Raw genomic sequence first — 15,306 nt, forward strand, 5'->3', positions numbered from 1 at the left:
AATAGGCCTGCACTGATGAAACTGCTAATGAAGAAGAAGGCATTGTTCCACAGAGAAGATCGGGATATCTGTCAGATAGTTAGATGACCTGAAGGACTAGACAGAGAAACAGGATGACATTCACTTCTATAAAATTGAAGGGCAAGCTCTTGTACTTAGGGTAAAACATCTGCTGTTAGCTTGCAGCTCATCAGTTGGAAACAAAGGAGGTAGAGAAAGATCTGATCTGGGTGTACTTGCTGACCTCAGGATATCTCTGAGCTGCCAGACTGATGCAACTGCAGAAATAACAGATATAATCCTGTGTCCTATCAAAAGAGGCATCCCCAGTACAAGGAAACTGTGCAGGCCTTTGTTGAGACCTCAGCTGGAAGAGTATGTACTGCTTAGTCATTGCTGATGAAAGATTAACTGAAAGCAGAAAACACATTAAAAAGTCTTCAAGACTTGATGAAGAGCATGGACTCTCCACCTTTTGGTAGGATACTGCATGATTTTTGCTTCCTTAACCTCTTTTATGCTAAGGATGCTGTCTAGGTTTGCTTTCCAAAAGGGGATGACAAGCATCCAGGAGCAGAAAGAGGTCATGTTGGCCATGAGCATGGTGGCCAATGAAGAAATAGTGACTGTTCCTACAAGATGCTGGGACTTCAGGTAGTTGGTGCCTATCTCTCTCTCTCTCTCTCTCTCTCACACACACACACACACACACGCACGCACACACACACACACATACACAAATAAGCTGGCAGTTTCCACCATCCACTGTGGGATCTCTTGCTGAAGACACAGATCCAAGGTGAGGTACACGAGGAGGAAAGGATAGGTTTGGTCTGGTGTACCTGAGCCTAAGGGAGCATCCTCATGTCTGTGCCCACTTTCTGTCACCTGAGCTGCACAGGAAGGGAAGATGAAGCACCTCACACCCCATCTGTTTTTATTTTGGAAGGACTCAAAGAGCACAAAGAGCACTTACTCCCTTGCTAGTAGGAGAGCACAGAGAGGATCACCACAACTGTTTGGACTCCTTTTTTCATGTCAGCCCATTCTACTTCAAACATGTTGCCCCAGAGCTGAGCTAAAAGATGGGATTTAAAAAGACCTGGAACTCCCAAAATGCCACAGGATTCATTGCTAAGCTCGCTACTATCAAACACCTCACTAGCACACAGTATCTCATTCCCCTACACTTGCAGCCCATGCTTTGTAGTAGACACACACAACACAGCCATTGACTTCGGGAACTAACTGCTGCAGCTTCTGCTGATCATAACATTTCCTTCCTGGGGACGTGCCCCCTGCAGCATCACATTTTCCACAACTCTTCAGCTGACAAAGAGCTGAGCTAGGCAGAATCAGTGAACAAAAGTAATCATTTGCATTAAAAAGAGCCCATTTAAAAAAATTATCAGCAAAACCCAAAGTTATTTTTAGTGCACAAACTTCATTTACATTTTTTTTTTGGTAAAAATCCTAAATTTTTAGCAGAGAGCATTCCAAAATACCCTCTCTTTTCACAAGTAGTGCTTGACAAAGACTGCCTATTTTTAATTTCCTTTGTGAACTGACTCCAGGCTGCCTATGACTTTCTCCTGCCTGGTCATTATTCAAAGCGAAATGAGTGGCTAACCAATTTCTGCAAGGAATTCTTTGTCTGCAGATTCTTCAGGAGCAGTTTGTTTTGCATGTACAAGGCTGGAAATCCTAGTTGTTTTGGTTGGACGCGTGAGTCACACAGGGCTTTTCTGGATCCATGTTACTCTAGAACTGCGGTTCTGGTTAAGGAAATATTCAGGCTTGGAGTCAGCACAGGCTTTTTGGGGATACCCCTTGCCAGTGAAATCCTTTTGCTAGAACATTCTTCCTAGCCTGGCCAGAAAGCTACAGGCTAAGAAGGAAATAGATTATTCTGCAGCTTTCATTCCCCAGTGTCACCCTGGCTGCAGGAGACCAGAGATGCTTCTCTGGCCTTTCTGGTCAGCCAACAAGCCCTGGCCCAGCTCATATGGAGTAAATATGAAGTCAAAGCCACCCAGGTTTTTGCTGGAGCAAGTCTTCATATTGCCACAAATTCTACTGCAAGGAGCAGGCAGCTCATATTGTGGGCAGGGGGGACTTACCTCGCATGACTGGATGCAGTGAATGACAGAGGGGTCTGGATACCACCGCAGCCTACCCGTGCACACAATATGCTGAGGAGGGAAAAAAAGAGTGGTTAGGGGAGGTGGCAGAGGAAGATCAACAGCCACCAGTGCTTTCTAGAGGCAGAGGGTTTCTCACAACACTGCATTGCTCATTGCGGTGCAGAAAAGCAGGGGCACCTCCAGGACCCTCTTCATTCACCTCTGCCCTGCAAGGAAACCCTTTGCAACCTGTTTGGTTCACCCACAAACCAGGATACATTGTTAAGGCAGACATTAGACAGACATGCATGTATATGTAGATGCATATAGATGCACAACTGTGAGAGAACAAAGAGAGGTGGTGGGGACCACCAGAGAAGTGAGCTTGGATAGCTCATAGTATCTGACTTGGCCAGAAGCTGCTGCTTGCAGGAAGCCACTCAAGGTCATGGCAGGTTGATGTCTGCCATCACCCCTTTGCATGATGCTGGATTCACCAGCTTCTCAATCACACAGGATGCAGGTTCAGCTAGTCATCACTCAGTGTCTGTATCAATTTGCTCACTGATCCCTGCTCAGGCTCTGAGACCAGGTCCCAGGAGGACTCACCTCCCTGGACCTGGCCTGAAGCAGATACACCAGACTCACATTCACTCTCAGGGCTGTTATTGCTGGTATTTACGAGACATGAACTCAGTTGCTGCAGCCAAATGGACACAAAAGCAAGATGTGAAGGGCTCGGTTTTATTGCGCTGGAATTCACCATTCTGCTCATTGAGCAGGGGTTTGTGGGGAGCACTCATTATACAGGGGGAAGAAAAGCCCCACCGCACATGCAATTTCCTCCTTGTTAAAGCTCAGGCAGACTTTGAAATCTGAGGCTCCATAAAACAACGGCTAGCCTGTGAAAGTGTCCTAGGATGCCCTTCACAGCACAGGAGTTGCACAGAGGGGCACATGTGTTTTCTCCTAGCCTCCCATTTGAAATGTGTAGCAGCAGACAGAACAGCTCCAGCATCCCTGGCTGGAATAACATTTGGGGATAGGGCAGCTTTGCTTGCCCTATCCCCAAATGTGAGAGATAGATGTAGAGACCTGCTGCAGGTCCTTCTGCTGCATATGCAATTGAGACAGTGATGGAGCTAGTGCAGGATGAGGTCCTGGCAACCCGCAGCCAGCGTAGGGAAGGCAGACCTGCAGGAAGCCACTGTCAGATGTGGCAAAGGTTGGGGTTGCTGAATGAGCTAGCCAATTCCTGATCAGTCCAAAGGATGTTTGCGACCTAACCCTACTGGGGTGTTTCATAGGTGGTTGTTGTGCAACTTGAATGGCATTTTAGCATACTTATACTAGTATACTCATATTCCAGGCTGGGAAGAAAGGGCAGAGGGCAAAACCTGCTCAGCTGCAGGATTCAGCAAATCAGAGCTGAAAAGAGAACAGGACCATGCCCTCCACGAGTGGCCTCTGCAGCTCCCTGTGTGGTTCACCCCATCCTCTCCATCACCTTGGAAGCTTGGCAGCTCCCTGGAATAGCAAGTTCTTGGAGGCCTGGAGGAGCTAAGAGGGGAGCAGAGGCAGGAGCCAGGGCAGAGAGGAAAACAAGACGGTGCAGAGAGAGGGCTCCTGGCACGGGGGAGCAATGCTTCTTAAAATAACACCTCTTCTCCCTCCTCCTCTCTACAAAATGCCTCCCTCGCACGAAAGCCCACAGCCGTGGCAAAAGGGAAGCCGAACGCCACTGTCTTGACAGGCCAAGCCATCTGATCCCTCAAAGGCGAGGACTCCTTCCAAGGCTCGTGCTTAACCGTCCCACACACCCCAGGCATCCTCACCCCCCGGCAGCGATTTGTCGTGGATCTGATTCAAAGCAATGTACAGTAGTATCCACAGGCACGATGCTGGGCCTCCTGTGGGTTCCCAGGAGGAGGGGAAAGCGTTTGGATGGGAGCGCTGGCTCCTGGGAAGATTGTTTGCTTTTCTTTGTTCCACCTCCTTCCTTATGCATCTCATTTTATTTTAAGAAATATTACCCCAGCAGAGCTGCTTTTTGGGAAATTTGTGCAGGGAAGATCCAAACTATTTGAGTTATTTGAGCTGGTTTGCCTACAAAATGACTAAGAGATGGGAAGGGAAAGGCTCCCCAGCTCCAGCAGCAGAGGCAACAGGCCGGCCAGCGGGTCCTGGCAGCCAGAGACACCTTTCAGCTGACAGTGCCCTGCCTCCTCCCTGGCAGGAAGATGCCTACCTGGGGTTCCATCTTTACTACCAGGTAACTGGGGACCCAGGCTCACACCATGCAGGGGCAGCCTTTCCTATCCCCGCACACAGCAGCTTAGCATGTTTAGGCATGCAGCATGCCCTGAAAAATCAGTGGGATTCCTGCATTTAACTTCATTCATTGTGGTATCCTGCAACTCCTTGAAAGCTGGCTTGGGAGCTGATAACTTACTGAACTGAACTTTGGTATGGGACAGCAGGAGGCTGTGCAGTAGCATCTGCAGGGGAGGGAAGAGGAGAAAGAAATGGTGAGAGGGAGGAGGACCCTGGCACTAGAACCTGGTTATGGGGAGCAGCAGACACCTCCAGAGCATGCAGCCTGGGCAGCTCCTTGGACCCCGCAAACTCAGAGGTCACTTTTGCTGCTTGTCTTTCCAAACCTTACCCTTCTTCACACAAGGTAGAAATTTCAGATAAAAACCATCAGAGAGGAGAGGAGAGGTGCTCCCCTCTATGCTGCCTCCACCTTCCTGCTTACCTGGACTCTGGTGGGCTGCAGACGGTGATCCATCGTCTCTGCAGTTACGTTGTCGGGCAGTATGACAGGGTCGCTGGGAGGTATGATACAGGAGGGCATGCACACAGCACCTGCAGGAGGACAGAAAGCCTTGAGGACTTCAGGAACAAGGCAATGATGTTTTTCTGGGAGACACTAAACCCATATATGTAGGCTCCTTACCACATCTACTACTCCACTACAGGGTAGAGATGGACATAGAGGAGAACCTTCTCCTCCCAACCTGGGGTGACAATTCCTTCTCCAAATCCTGAATTATTCAAGAATATACAGGAGTTGTGGCCAGTTCCCTTCTCCCTTGAGGGGAAAATTGAAGGTACCCTAACAGACAGATTCAGGCCCTGATGGCAGGACATGGGATCCAGCATGAAAATAAGTCTGTCCTGGGTGCTATGGAATGTTTATTGAAATATTAAGAAGCCTCTTTCAAAGCTTTTTGCCGCTCTGGATTCCCACTGCCTTCCTATGACCCAGGAAGATAAAACAAGCTGCAAAAAACACATTGGAAAACTAGGTGGATCCCAGCCCTAAGCCCAGCCTCACATCAGGTCTGCCCAAAGCTGAACCTTAGTAGGCCCTGCCCTGGGACTCTCCTCAGCCTGTTTTGATCAGACCCGGTGAAGTGGTGTGTTTGCTTCAGGATGATACTGGCTCTGCTGAAGCATCCCGTCCAGCGGGATGCCAGACTGAGCACTGCAGCTTCTCCTGAAAGCACAAAGAGACCAAGTCCTGGAGAAAGAAATGGATGATGTGGTCCCTCATCTGGCAAAAGTGCCCTGCTACACACAACTGGTGCGACTTTTATCTGGACCTGCCACATTAACCCTGCAAATGTCAGCAGCAGTAGCAAGCAGAGAGACCTCGAGGGGGATGAAAGGCTAGAGATTACAAAAGTTACTGCAAAGGGCTGGGTTTACCCTAGAGACAAGTCCCTGCTCCTTCTGAAAAGGAGAGATGCTTATACTGGAGCCAGCTTTAGCTTTGAGTCTTGCCCATGATTACAACCAGCTCATGCACAAGACTAAAGCCAACCCTGGCTCTATGTTTAGAAAGAGAATGAAAAAGAAAACAGGATATTTTTAATGGATCTAGTGGGGATTGGTACAAGAAGAAGAGTCATCATGACCATCAGCTCTATGGGAGGGCTGAGTCAACATGAAGTTTGGGTTTTGGTTTAGCTTTTGTCAGTCCTCACCTATGCCATGCCCCTGCTCGCACTTGTATTCCACAAAATTCAGCTCTGGGGGTGGTGGGCAGGTGCCACGTAAGCTCTCGCACAGTTTGAACTCCTCTGTCCATAAGCCCTCCTTGGTGCAGACGATGGGAACCTGCAAAACAGAGGGAGAGCAGCCAGCTTTACTACCAGCAGCAGCAGGGCTCACCCTGACTGGCCACTGCCCAGCTCTGAGGGGAATAAAATGCAAGCACCAGCAAAGTCCAGAGGGAAGTTCTCCAGGGCAGCTGGATTGCAGCAATCTGGTCCAGCCTAAGTGTGCTTTGCATTACTGACGAGAAAGCAAATTGTTTTCCAGCTGCTGCTGGATCCCACCAGAGGGAATCAACTGCACTTCTGACAAGACCATTCCAGCAGGCTGGATGAGAAATATGGGTGGCAGAGCCAGGCAGGCAGCAGCCTCCATGCCCAGGTAAGCCCCTTGGTTAGCAAGCCTGCTGCAGCAAGGTCGCCCATCATCCCAGGTCAATGCATTCGCAGCAGCTCCCCAGACCCATTGGAAATCCTCTACTTTTGCTTCCCAGCCCTTTTCACTCAAGAGAAGCAGGCTTGCTTAAGACCACTGTTTTTTGGAAGAGCAGGAGATCATCCTCAGGTGGTGGTGCGCCCTGTGCCGTGGCTGGTATCCATCAAGAAAAGCTTTGGGTTTGCAGGGCAACTTGCTGTTTGAAGGTACAAGGGATGGCCAAGCTGCCGTGGGGCCCCTCTGCACAGCGGGGCATAGGGAACCCTGCTCTTTTCAGGTGTTCTGCAGCACAGCACTTGGCCGATCTCTGCCTGCCCCCCAGGTCACTCACCTGTTGCTCCTGTGGCTCACAGTTGAGGACGCACTGGCTGTCCAGCTCAAAGCCCTGGGTGCAGTTGTACATGCCCTCGAAGACAGGAGGGGGTGGCTCACACACCACAGGGATGCAACGCCCCTCTTCCCACTGCCCGCTCTCCAGGCACTGGACCTTCAGGAACTTCCTGGGAAAACACAGAAGGGATAAACCCACACTCAGCCAGGACATTTTCTCCTTCCGGGGGAGACTGCAATGATTTAGGAGCACCAGATGCTTTTTCCTCGCTCACTTTCCCACTGCTCCTCATCTCTTGTGGTGCTTCTAAACCATCTATCTGCCCCACAGCCTCTGTGGGTCCTGGGCTGCTTTGTCTCACCCCCAGTAGCTACATACTTTGCTATGCATGGATGGAGCAAGCCTCCAACAGTCAATCCTGCTGGCATTCACCCAGCTAATCCAGAGGCTCCTCTTTGTAATCCATCCAGTTCTGTCAATCCTGCTCTTGACGAAGGTCTGTCATATCCCTGCAGACCAATACTATTCTCTGCTGCTAAAACAGCCCAGGTGCAGGCTACTTGCCAAGAAAATCATGAAAAAGAAAGGAAGAAAAAGAGCAGGAGCAGAGCCCAGCAGGTTTTCAGTCTCCTGTCCTTGGCAGCAACAGACACCACATCTTTTATATCGAGGCATCAAAACCCCATGAGGCATCAGGCTGGATGGGATTGCTCTCCCAGAAGAGGACCGCAACCCCAGACTTTGACACACAGGTTTTGATGGTGCTGACGGGTTTTACCTGAGCCAGTGTTAATTGCTCTGTCTTTAATGACACTTTTTCCCCTAACCCCATCCTTCTTTGCTACACAGCCTGCTCCAGCTGCTTGCCCCTGCCCTCTCCCACCACCACTGCCAGAAGGCAGGGCTCCAGGCTCTGAGTTATGAATTTTATAGCATGCCATAGGTATGTGGAGGGGGTTTAACTGGGTTAGAGAAACCCCTGTAGGAGACACTAAATTGTCCATTGTTCTGAGAAGACAAAATATTGCATAGGGCCAGCCAACTGCCCCCCAGTATACAGTGTTGGTCACGCAGGCCAGAGGGGTGAGGGGACCACATCCTCACACCACCACCAGACCTGGAGCAGGAACCATTGGCCATCCCTATCATACGTCTGCTGGGAACCCCTAAAAGGGAAATTCGAGAGGTTTTTGAAACATTCTCTTCTTTTTAAGAATTTGCAGCTCACGGAAGTTCCCCTTCTCCCTTCAGAAACCAGGGATCTGTTTTTCCTGAAGACTATATGTGGTGGACAGCAGGTTCCTGTTGTGAATTTAGGCTCCAGCAGGTGATGTGGAGGCAGACAAGGAAGGGGATGTGACAGGTCCCCCGGCACACAGCTCTGCACAAATCTTCCCACCAGACCACGCCGTGTGTGCCCACGGTACAAGCACCTGACCAGCAAGTGGTGCTGCACTCCCCTCTAGACCAGTAGCCTTGAGTCGACTGAAGGGTGCTGCAGCTATGTACTGTTTCTGAACGGTGGAGAGGAGGAGCCCTGCATGCCATTGTGGGTGTCCGCGGTTTTAGCCCATCCCTATTTTAACTTTCATGATTGCTTGCCCTTTCCATTGGGATAATGGTCACCGCCTTTTGAAGATGTCCCCATCACACTTTGCATCCTCCCATGTCTGAATGCTTTGCTTTGCCCACCTTTAAAGGCAAGTGAAGGCACATGCCAAGGGGTAGATCTGTGTTGCATGTCCAGGTACTCCAGCAGCATTTTCCCCTTCTTGAATTACCTGGCATTCAGGGTGTGATCCTGCTGTACAATTTGCAAGGGGTAAATCAATGGGGCTTAAGCTGATGCCAGTAGCAGCAAACTGGCAGTGCAAAGCCTCACTACAACAGCGATACCTCAAGCACTGTGTAAACTCCTTTACAAACCAGGAGCACCCCAGCTACACGCTACTTCCCACTGCCCAACTGGCCACCACACTATAACTGATGCAGCCACTACACCTCCCTGTTGCTCCTCCAAATCATATCAGAGGCCCTTTGCCCAGAAGCCACATGAAAACCTGGGTGGAGAAGCTGAGCACAAGGAGGACACGCTGTGGGAATTGCAGTTTGCACAGGTGCACTCTGTGGTTTACAGCTCCATCATCTTCACTAGGGCTCCTTGTCTTGATGTGGTGCTGGAGTGACCCCAGCAGGGGCCAGTGCATGCATGGCCTCTCCCACCTCTCCTCAGACCTGCACCCCCTTACACGTGGGGGAAGAAACCGTCTTGCTTTGGAGGCTCATCCCACTGCCAGCATCCATGTTGGGGAGCTTCAAACAGGGCTAACCTGGGATGACCCCAATGTAGAAGGTGGCGTGCGGACCACTGCCGCATGCACGAATTGAGCAGATCATATTAAGGCATGAAGAAGGGAAGGGAAAGCCATTTTAAAAACATATATATATATAAACACAACCTCATAGCCGCTTGCAATTTCCAGACCCCCCCAACTTCTGATCTGGGTTAGCTGCATTTCTCAAGGATTAACAAGGAAGCCTGGCTGGCATCCAGCCACGTAATGGGTCAGCCACTATGCAGGGACCAGGTCCTCTGTACACGAATGGTGATAAATGAGCCTAAAGCCTCATCTCCCACAGCAGGAGCCTCACAGCTTCAAAATGAATGGGAGGGGGAAGGAGGGAGATCTGGCAGTAAACTGAAAGAAAGCAATACGAAAGAAAAGAAAGCTTGTAGGACCTCTGCTGCTATGCACCAAACGGCCTGGGCAACAAATCTTTAACAGAGAAGTTCCAGGTGGAAATGACACAGGAGTCACAGGAGTCCACTTGACAGCCTGTGTTTTCTTTACCTGGCAGTTTGGCTCTCTCAGCTGTGCTGGTGTTTACCTTTTATCTGAAAGGGGCCAGATGTGGGCAGGAGCAGTGAGCACCCCACACCTTTGCACCCACCACAAATGCATAGTGGCCTGGTGCCCTGCTGAACTCCAATGGCCCTGGGTTAGGCTGTCCTGCTTTGCCGAGTCATCTTTCTCAGGGATTTCCAGCCTCTGGTTGCTAACTCCTCCTAGTCCATTTTCTCCTCCATGTGCTCCTGCCTCCTCTCACTCTTTCATGGTCTCTGTAGTCTTCAAATGGGGAGAGGAGTCAGAGGGGCTGATACCTCCATGGAAGTTCATCAGGGGCCTGTGCTGCCTTGATCTCTGGTCAAAATGCAGGCTGAGACTTTCAAAGTTGCCTGAAAAGACCTGGATGCCAGTTCTTTTTGCTTCATTCTTTGGTAGCAGAAGGGGCTCAACCCCTCACAAAGGTAGCTTTGAGATCTCCAGATCTCTCCAGGGAATCATTCTACATTGGGCAAGCGAAACAACCACTCTTCAGGGTCTGACCTTTTTGGTCCCCTAACTGAAAGCATCCTCTCAGCATTAGAGTGCCCCTCTAAAGGATGCCCTTGATATTTCTGTTAGTGTTAGTGAGCTGCTTCAGATGGTCCTTCATGGCGGAAGCAATAGCAAGGATCACTGAGAGGGTGATGCTTAATTTGCACAAAGTATCTGACCCCTGACTTTCAGGCCAGCTCTTTCCAATGCTGCAGATTCGGACAATGTCAAACATTGTTCCTTGACAGTTCATTTCACTGTATGATCCAGGTGGGTTGGCTGGTGCTGCCACTGGACAGATGCTGCCCAGAAACAGAGCACAAATGCATATGTTAAGTTCCCCTTTTTGCCATTGTTTCAGGGTTAGATATGAAATAGCTTGGCAGCTGGAAACCAGGCTGCAATCAGACTTCCTTTAGGAAGAGTCAAAGAAGTTTTAACCTTCATGTCAGCGTTGTCAGTCAGATGATCCTGCCAGCAGAACAACAACAGATCTCTGACAGGATCTTGATTACACAATCAACATTTCCTCAAGAATCTCTTGTTGACAAGCAGTGATTTCTGAAGGGCCTTCCCTTACCCAGGTTAATAGATAAAAGCATCTTCTCTGAGACAATGGATTTCTTCATCTCCTTTCTCTTGAATTTATGCTATGGGAAATAAATTTCAACTAAGATTGCAGGAGCCTCCTAAAGCATCCTTACTGCCCCTGCAGTAAAATTCAACTAACAAAATAGAAGTGAGGGAATCACACAAACATCTCTGTCCAAAAGCATCTCAGCTTGGACAGAGACAGCTGGATTCCAGCCGTGGGTCAGGCCTGCAGAAGGTGGGCACTGTAGCTCTACCACTGAGGAGCAAAAGGTCCAGGACTTGGGCCCTCAGTCCAGCTGTAATAGCCATGGTGTTTTATGAGGTGCATTAGAGAGAAAGACTGCAGAAGGCTGATCAAAAAGGCAGCTAGTCAAGTGGTGATGCTGAGCCCTGACTGAATTTAATTCCTGCTTGCTCATACTACAGCTTAACTGTCCCTGTCTATAGAAGATCCAGAGCCAACCCTGAGGAAGGTGCCTACAAGCAGCCCTCAAAGGCAATGACCAAGATTCTTAGAATACACTCCCTCCGTCATTCCCCTCTAAAAATCACTAGAGCTAGAATAATTCAAAGGGAGCCTGAATTTATTTCCAAGGTTAAGCTAGTTAGCTGGCATGCAGTCTTCAGTGTTAGCCATGGATTATGCCTGACAGTATCCACTGTCCAGTATCCATGGATCATTTGTGCAATATATAGTACATATAGAGTCTTGCTTTCTTATGCCTATCAACACCTGTACAGCACTAAATCCTTTAGTAAGGCTGGTGCTTGCTGGGTTGATGGACAGCGGGGAGACGATAGATCAAGAACTCAGTTTGCTGAACCCAGGAAGAACCCAGAAAGACTTCAGAAGACCCCCAAACCTGATGTCCAAATCACCAGCAGAGACCCCGCTTACACACCAGCATATTCAGAATGTGCACCTCACCAGTGCTCTTTCCAGAGCTCTCCATTACCTTCAACAGCTTGCTTTCTCCAAAACTGGCCTGAACAAAAAAAGCAACTGCTTACTCAAGCAGGTCCCATCCTCTGCCTGCCAGGCCTGAAAATTCAGAAGGATTTCCAGCAATCCAGCAATTGACTGGCCTGCTTACTGGCTAGTAGCTACTACTCCCTACACGTGCCAAGGGGGTTGTACTCATGCTGAGTATATATGCAGAGCTCTGGATAAGGCTGTACACCAACATTTACACTTTCAACTAGAGGATTTTGCTTTGAATCAGGCCACTCACATAGCAGTTAACCTGCACGATAACGCAATGCATTTTCTATTAATGCATTTTTTGCTTACCATAACAGGATCATTACTCTGCCAAGATGTTAGACAAATCATTAGCAACGATACTAGCAAATTTGAAAATGCTATGTCAACATGCATTGCTATGAAAATGTAAACCACGTCACATGGTTTTCCTGGACTTGTCTCACAGGCTGTTCAGACCCATGGATAGGGAAGTTGCACACACATCAGAGGAGCCCTGGGAACTCCCAGAGGGCATCCTTTTTACCAGCAGTTGCTGCGGCATGACTGAGATGGCCTAACATTGCAAGCTGCACTGATCTGATCGCACACCCAGTGCCTGAAATGCCACAGGCACACAAGCTGCTTTGCAGTTTGCAAAGCACTCCATGTGATTGTAGCTGTAACCATAATTTGCTCAGCTCCCCTTGGCCCAAGAAATGTTCCTAACACTGTGAAGAGCTGTTTACAGAAACCACTTCCTTCATTACAAGGCAAGAAATTTGGCAACTGCTTCCCAGAGTACAACAACCCTACCCCAGAGCAAAGTAGAGATGAAGTCTGCATTCAATTAAAACTGGAAGGGGGCATTAAACAATTAGCACATAATTACCTGATCTGGGCTACCATCAAGACTCTGGGGAGGACATGGTCAATGCCAGGAAATCTTTAGTGACCATACCCAATGGGGACTTCAGCAGGAGACATAGCAAGACAAAATGCTACTTTACCCCCAGCACCACGATATTGGCTGAGTGCAGGGCTAGTGAATTACCACGAATTCTTCCCTGAAGCATTGGGGAAAATCTTCTCCAATTGAAATGCCAATGCTTGAGATTAAATTTAGCCAAGATGTGCAGGGGGTAAAACGCTAACCCTGACAAAAGACAGTTATTCATTCTTACAACCAGTGCCTTGATCTATGCTTTATCGCTTTTAGGAAAGACATCAGCTCCAGGAATCTTCCAGCATCCATTACATCCAGTTACCTGAGAGTCTGAAAACAATTCTGTACATGCTTGATTTTCACCAAGGTGCATGGGAAAATTCGCATGCTTTAGGTTAAGGCACTTAGAGTACACATGTGCAACAGCAGTTTACATCTTGCTTCCACCTGCTTTCGCCTAAACCAGGGTGAATATCTCTTGTATTTCATGAAGTCAGCATGACTGGAGCAAGCTGCTCTTCCATGTACCTATCACACCAACTCCTCAAGACTGCCAGCACACTATAACCGCTCCTTGTTCACACTGTGAGGAGGAAGGAAACAGTGATAACAGACCCGTCACAGACTTACTTCTTAGGCTTTCCTGCTGCATTCTCAGCCACATGGTATCCAGGCTTGCACTTGTAGCGACAGACTGAGCCCACGTCATGGTTCCCCTGCAAGCACCGTGGGACCAGGAGCTTGGCGTTGGCCACCACGGGAGGTACATCACACTCTAGCTTGCAGTAGGCTTCAGGGAGTGACCAGAGACCATCCTCCAGGCAGGTCAGCCACTGGTTTGTTCCTGACTCCAAAAGAGAAGCAGCATGCTGGGGTTACAGCTCACCCAGGGATGGAGTCCTACTGAGGGAAGCTCAGACCAACCAGCAAAAGTCCTCTTGTTAGAGTGGATACTGATGCCAAGGCAGGCAACAGATATGAAGACCCAAAACTTTCCCTTAAAATTCCCCTCTCTGGTGATGCCTCAGGACAGCCTTCACTGTGCTGGGGCTTTTGTGTATGACACCTATCTGTCATATTCTGTTCAGCCCACCTTCATTCTCCCCAGGTGCTTTCTGCAGCTTGCCCTTACCTACCCTTACAAGCTGTCATACCCTGTGCTGCACATGCAGTGAAAGACAGGAAGCACCAGGAAGACAGGTGTGGGAGCCTTAACTGGTGTGACTGGAAATTCAAACCATCCATTGGTAAAGGTTTGGATTCATTATTACAGTCCAGCTCTCTGCTGTCCCTCAAAACAAGAGCATCTGGTAGACCGAGCAAGTGGGTGGCTGAAACTGTACAGCTCTGAGTGCGTATAGTAAGTGTCCAGGACTGCATCACCCGCATGGCGTGGATAATGCATGGTTCGCTGGGAACTACTGAGCAAGAAAAAAGCTGGACTGAAGTAAATGGGAGTCCTCTGAGAGGTTTAGGTCAGCAGGTTCCCAGTGCAGCCAGACTGCTCCATGCTTCTGTCAAACACCTTTTTTTGGGGCTCACTGCTCTGCCTACAACTGCTCTTGGGCCAGGGGCAAGACCATACCTCCACTCAGCACTTGTGTTCCTGGCGGGCCAGTGCTGCTGAGGGTCATCCTCCGCCTTCAAGCACCGTGCAGCTGTGTCATCCTTTCCTTGCCTATTCTTAGCATTTATTAGCCTTGAGAGCCTGCCCGTAAGGATGTGAGCCTTTGGGGAGAACAAGCATCAAGCACGTCTCTGCCTCGACAGCTCAGCCGAGTCAGCTGGACCTCTAAGAGTTTACCCGATGGCTCAGCAGCCTTGGCCAAGCACCATCAGCCGTTATGTCAGCTGCTGGAAGTCACCCAGGGTGCTCCACCGAGGGGACGCCTTCCCACCAAGAGAGCCTATGGCAAACCTCCTGTTGACTTCAGCAGCAGCAAGGGGCAGCTGTAAGTGAAAGATCAGATTAAAGCCCTGCCCTCAGCTGACCCATGCAAGGCAATGGGCATCGTTTTGTGCCGAATTTGGGCTGTCAGGTCATTGTTCGCGTACTACCCCTTAGATCAGTTCACACTGGGGATCTACTGGCATCCCCCTGGCATGAAAGAAGACCTTAATTCCCTGCAGTTTTTTCTCCTTAGATTTAACTTAAATAAAATAAAATAAAATAAAAAAAAGTAAATTATTTTCATACGCTTCAGCTATAAATGTCTCCATAAAATAGGACACCCATTAAAATGATTTGTTGTATGTGATTGTTCAGAGCAAAGGCGCTAGTGAAAATTCACATAAAGTCTCAATGCTTGAAGCTGTCAAGGCAATTACCCCCAAAATCCCATCCAGCTCAGCCTTGTATAGACAGGAACAGTAGTTCTTTTTCTCCGACTTGGCTTCAAAACATTCCTGCGGCTACCGATGGAGTCGGCAGTATGAAAGCCAGGCCATGGCATGTCTGGGGGGGACTGCTGTGT

The 15,306-nt window shown here is 49.1% G+C and overlaps 1 protein-coding gene across 1 annotated transcript in view; it reads right to left on the reverse strand.

Moving 5' to 3' along the window:
* PAPPA2 (pappalysin 2) overlaps window positions 1-15,306 on the reverse strand; it is an 86,648-nt gene that overhangs the window by 14,781 nt on the left and 56,561 nt on the right. The window contains exons 16-20 of the mRNA XM_061452042.1: window positions 13,463-13,676; window positions 6,952-7,120; window positions 6,116-6,248; window positions 4,882-4,991; window positions 2,121-2,192 (exon numbers count right to left, since the gene is read on the reverse strand). Of these exons, the coding sequence (XP_061308026.1) occupies window positions 2,121-2,192; window positions 4,882-4,991; window positions 6,116-6,248; window positions 6,952-7,120; window positions 13,463-13,676 (698 nt within the window). The remainder of the gene's footprint in view (window positions 1-2,120; window positions 2,193-4,881; window positions 4,992-6,115; window positions 6,249-6,951; window positions 7,121-13,462; window positions 13,677-15,306) is intronic.

Source organism: Pezoporus flaviventris, unplaced genomic scaffold, assembly GCF_033815535.1.
Source record: "Pezoporus flaviventris isolate CSIRO_AGI_PZ_B2104156 unplaced genomic scaffold, CSIRO_AGI_Pfla_v1 ptg000013l, whole genome shotgun sequence".
Classification (NCBI taxonomy): domain Eukaryota; kingdom Metazoa; phylum Chordata; class Aves; order Psittaciformes; family Psittacidae; genus Pezoporus; species Pezoporus flaviventris.